The sequence below is a fragment of the Pundamilia nyererei genome, unplaced genomic scaffold, assembly GCF_000239375.1.
Source record: "Pundamilia nyererei isolate P.nyererei 1_Seehausen unplaced genomic scaffold, PunNye1.0 scaffold00060, whole genome shotgun sequence".
Classification (NCBI taxonomy): Eukaryota; Metazoa; Chordata; class Actinopteri; order Cichliformes; family Cichlidae; genus Pundamilia; species Pundamilia nyererei.
In genome coordinates this window covers 3,040,855-3,045,106 of record NW_005187461.1, presented here as the reverse complement: position 1 = coordinate 3,045,106, position 4,252 = coordinate 3,040,855, and the positions used below count along the sequence as shown (strand labels likewise).

General features: G+C 40.9%; 1 protein-coding gene across 1 annotated transcript in view; it reads right to left on the bottom strand.

Moving 5' to 3' along the window:
• The window catches only part of washc4 (WASH complex subunit 4), a 14,930-nt gene that overhangs the window by 1,573 nt on the left and 9,105 nt on the right, over positions 1-4,252 (bottom strand). Inside the window, exons 18-27 of the mRNA XM_005734854.1 lie at positions 3,209-3,331; positions 2,606-2,722; positions 2,355-2,523; positions 1,651-1,805; positions 1,489-1,563; positions 1,305-1,409; positions 1,078-1,212; positions 817-925; positions 664-730; positions 425-511 (exon numbers count right to left, since the gene is read on the bottom strand). Coding sequence (XP_005734911.1) covers positions 425-511; positions 664-730; positions 817-925; positions 1,078-1,212; positions 1,305-1,409; positions 1,489-1,563; positions 1,651-1,805; positions 2,355-2,523; positions 2,606-2,722; positions 3,209-3,331 — 1,142 coding nt within the window. The remainder of the gene's footprint in view (positions 1-424; positions 512-663; positions 731-816; positions 926-1,077; positions 1,213-1,304; positions 1,410-1,488; positions 1,564-1,650; positions 1,806-2,354; positions 2,524-2,605; positions 2,723-3,208; positions 3,332-4,252) is intronic.

Here is a 4,252-nt window from a genome sequence, read left to right as displayed (position 1 = left end):
CTTTGCAGACTACTAAGGATCAGACATTGTATCACTATGCAATCGATTATGTTTCTAAGTACAATTGACAATCATAAAATATCACTCCAACAATCATACTCTTTTGCTATCATTTAGAGTTGTAATTTATCAACATCAAACCTTTTCTTTAAAACTTTCCCTTTTCTTTTAGAATTTAAATGATAAACTGAAAACAATGTGGGAAGCACTTCAGTTATCTTTTTCCTATCTTTGGTGCCCCCTGCTGGTACAATAACAGCAATGCACACAACACTAACTGCTAGGTGCAGGATTGTTGGATTACACTCTGAAGCTGACATATGACTTAAAATTCATTGATGCACCGTCCTTCCAAAATAAAGGGCCTGCTCAGCAAACAGTGACACACAAGAAGCGACTGACTGACTTTTTACAGATAACTCACCCAGCAGCCTTTTGGGTCTCCTCTGACAGTCCCTCTTCTTTCACCAGCTCCTCAAAGTTGACTATATCCTCCAGATCTGGGACAAATCTGAAGCAATAATGAAAAAGAAAATGTTTCCAATAGCAAGATAAAAATGTTTCTGATGTAAAATCACATTTAACCTCACGTTTACACAATATATCAGTAATTCCTTCTAACTGACGCCATATAAACTTTCACTCAAATTCCTTTTATTATACCTGATTGCGCTGCTGCAACAATGAAGGCCTCCAGAACGGATCATACGTACATAGCCCATGGCGTTACCTGAAAGAACAGTGTGAAATTGTGTTGTCTTTGCATGCAACTGCAGTTTAATGTTTAATACCAGAAACCAATAAAAGCATCCTCACCGATCTGGCTGATCAGCTGTCTAAACTGGTCCAGGTAGCTCTGTCCATCAGGAGTGATGCCCAGTTTCCTGATGCCACGGTTAAACTTCTCTGCTCGCTCAAACGGATACTGTAACAACAAGACAAGACATATGGTACTGTGACAGCTTAGCCCGAGCAATGACAGCTCTACTTTTACTCCCTGGCTCCAGGGTCTTCCCCCTCTGCCAAACTTCTGTTCACTTAAAATGACTGAAAATGGAAAGACAGAGAAGACTGCACCTTCTGATCAGACTGGTCCTTTGTTTCTCTGAAGAAACGTATGTCTTTGATGAGTCTGGACTTGATGTGTTCGTCGTACATAAACTGACTGAAGATGTAAAACTTCTTTTGCAGAAACTGGTAGGTGAAATTCACCTGACGGAAGAATAGAGGAAATATAAAACAGGCCTTACATCCATATATGAGAATGTCAAAACACATGTTGTTGTTTTCTGCTGGAAACTCACAGTGGTGTTCATGATTCCTGTACCGTGTGTTCGGATGGAGTTGGCGATGTGACGGATGTTGATGGTGTTCAAGTGCTTGTTGTTGCTTGCCTTCTCAATGAAGATCTGTCACAAAAACAATTATAACTGCAGAGGCAGCAACACTTTGCGATTCAATGGGAGAAAAATCCATATGGACTCTGACCTGGTTGTTGAGGTTATAAAGGTATCGTGAGACAAAAACATGAATGTTCCTCATGATCTCCAAAACATCCAAACCCTGGTGAGAACACAAGGAGGATTTAGTTAATTTGTCTATGTAAATCTCCACCTCTGCTCATGAGGGAGGAGGTGTAACCAAACAGACCTGCTCTAGTGTCTGGCTGGGCAGATGAGCCTCTGTCATTGTGAGTCCATAGCGCTGTGTAGCAAGGTTTCTCATCTCACTGTAGGTGGCCCAGTCATGCAGAGCGACAGTCGTCAGGTTGTAGAACGTTTTGTCCAGGTAGTGCGTCACATAGGCTGTAGCACATTAAAAACCTTACAGTATTGCAGTAAACGGTTTACTGTTAAAGAAACATTCATGCAAAGAACAAATCACTTATGGAGGACCTTTTTATATTTACTATAACTTGGGACTAAGTCACCAGAAAGCAATAGCAGCAACCTTCAGAGAGCAAAAAGGGATGTTTGTATTGTGCTTTTCTGCAATGCAAAAAACGTGTGTGTGCCACAGCACAGAATGGCACAAGACAAGAGTTTAGTTCATGTTGTTGGTGCATAAGAAGTCACTGTACTATTAAAAATTTGAGAGTGCAAATCAAACGCACACCTTACATTAAAAAAATAATGAAAAGAATAAAAATGATAGGACACTTTTTAAAAATTCAAATGACTTTAGAAAAATAACAGATGTCTTCACAAATAACCATACAGGTGACTAAAAATATATTCTTTAAAGTGTCCCCACCCACAAAAAAACATTAAGCGTTTCCCATGGCTAAAACGAAAAGCAAAAAACAGGAGCAAATATGGTTTGAGGGCACAGACGTATGAAAAGTTCTTTTGCACCTTTGATATGAATGAAACGATTGAAGAATCGAATGGGCTTGAGGGAGAAGAAGTGGGCCAGATCCTTCATGCCAACTTTAAAAGGGTTCCTGTCATCAAGCTTCAGGTGCGTGTGAACAGAGAGACGCAGGTCCTTCTCAATCTCCTTACACAGCTTGTCGAGCAGGTGCTACAACACAGGAAGAAAGAATCTTAACAAATAAAAGCCTTAAAATAGCCACGAAAGAAGCCTGTTCAGAGCACGCTCTCACCTCCTTGAACACGTCCATGATCTCCTTGTCGTAGCTCTCCAGCAGCTGGTCACATGACTCCATGTGTTTGGAGTGCATCATAGACAGCACACTGTCCCTTAGTGCACTGAACATGTACTGCTCACGCCAATCACCGTGCAGATGGACAGAACAGCAGAATAGCCAAAAATGAGATAACACTCAAAACCTCACTAAAATAAAGACAAAAAATACACACACTGGCACAAAGTATTGTGTAGTGAATATGATGTGAAGCAATATGTAACCTATTACTCATACATTTCTATCTTGTGTATGGTTACACCTCTTACTTTCTGCTGGTATGTGTGTACTCTACTCAACAAGTGTGAGTTAAGAAATTAGCGGGGAAAGAATAATGTGTTTTGCCAGGGTCAATCTGACCCAGGGAACACTGCACTCAGTCCTGTGTGATAAACAGCCCTTATAAAGGTGTAATGAAAGCAGATGTTGCTGTAGTTGAGGGTCAAGGACGTGTAAAGTGTCTTTGTACATTTTCTAGAGATTTCCTCAACTGTTTTTGAGTTACACCACAATGTTTCAGAGTTTCACTGTGTCATGTTCATCACAGGTCTGTCTGCTTACATGTATTCGTGCTGCGTCTACGGCGTTGTCATATACGTCATCTAGATAGATGGGAAACACAGCTCGGTGCCAGTACAGGAAACTGCAGTCACACTGAAGCTTGACCCTGAGGAACAAAGAACACTTTGTTGAATATTTTAGCATGCAGGGATAATCTTAAGGTAGGTGAAAGATAAGACTGAATCAGTCCCATCTGCGCCAAATTTTTCCACACCATCTAATGGAAACTTCACCGAGATGCCAGATGGCTGTGAGCTTCAACAAATAATCAGTGAGTCACCTGCCAGCATGTGCTTGTGCTGAACATTTGGATCAGTGTCTGAATGGATGTGTTTGTTGGCTTTAGATTAGTGGCATGAGACACATGAGAGTTCTAAATGGTGCATTTTGGATTCTTCTGTCCTTCTGACACGTGGTACTGGACCTCTGTAAGTATGTCCTGGTGTGTGTAGACACTTGCACTGTTTTCAGCAAAGCACTAGACACACACACTGGCACGAAGTATGCTGTAGTGAATAGAGTAGACCACTAGAGTGGTTTATTCCAACCACTTCTAATTATAAAAGGCTGCTTTGATTTTTTTGATCGTCATTTTTTTCCCCCCACTTTGTCAACCTGCTCTAGTTCTTCTTTTTTTATTGTTATGAGTTTACAATTGTGTGTTGTTAAGGTTCAAAATTGAGGAAGGAGAGTACAAACAACCATGGTCCAGAAGAGCTTGGTCAAACAATTGATTTTAATGAAATACACGCGTGGGGGGACCAGCTCCGTTCGCAGACAGCGCTGATCTGCGACTAATCAAAGCATAGGCAGATATTTTATACCATCAGGGTTTGAATTTAATGACACCCCCTCATGCGTCATCAGATACAATATATGCATAGGTTCCAAGACCACAGTGACTTTTAACACAGTTTAAAAAGGAACATTGTCTCTGTCTTCATGGCAGATGTTTCCTGTCAACCTTTTGACTTTCACTTCTCGTCTGGAACACCAGACCCACATCCTGCAAGAAACTGTTCCTCTTTTGCAGAGACAATTTCG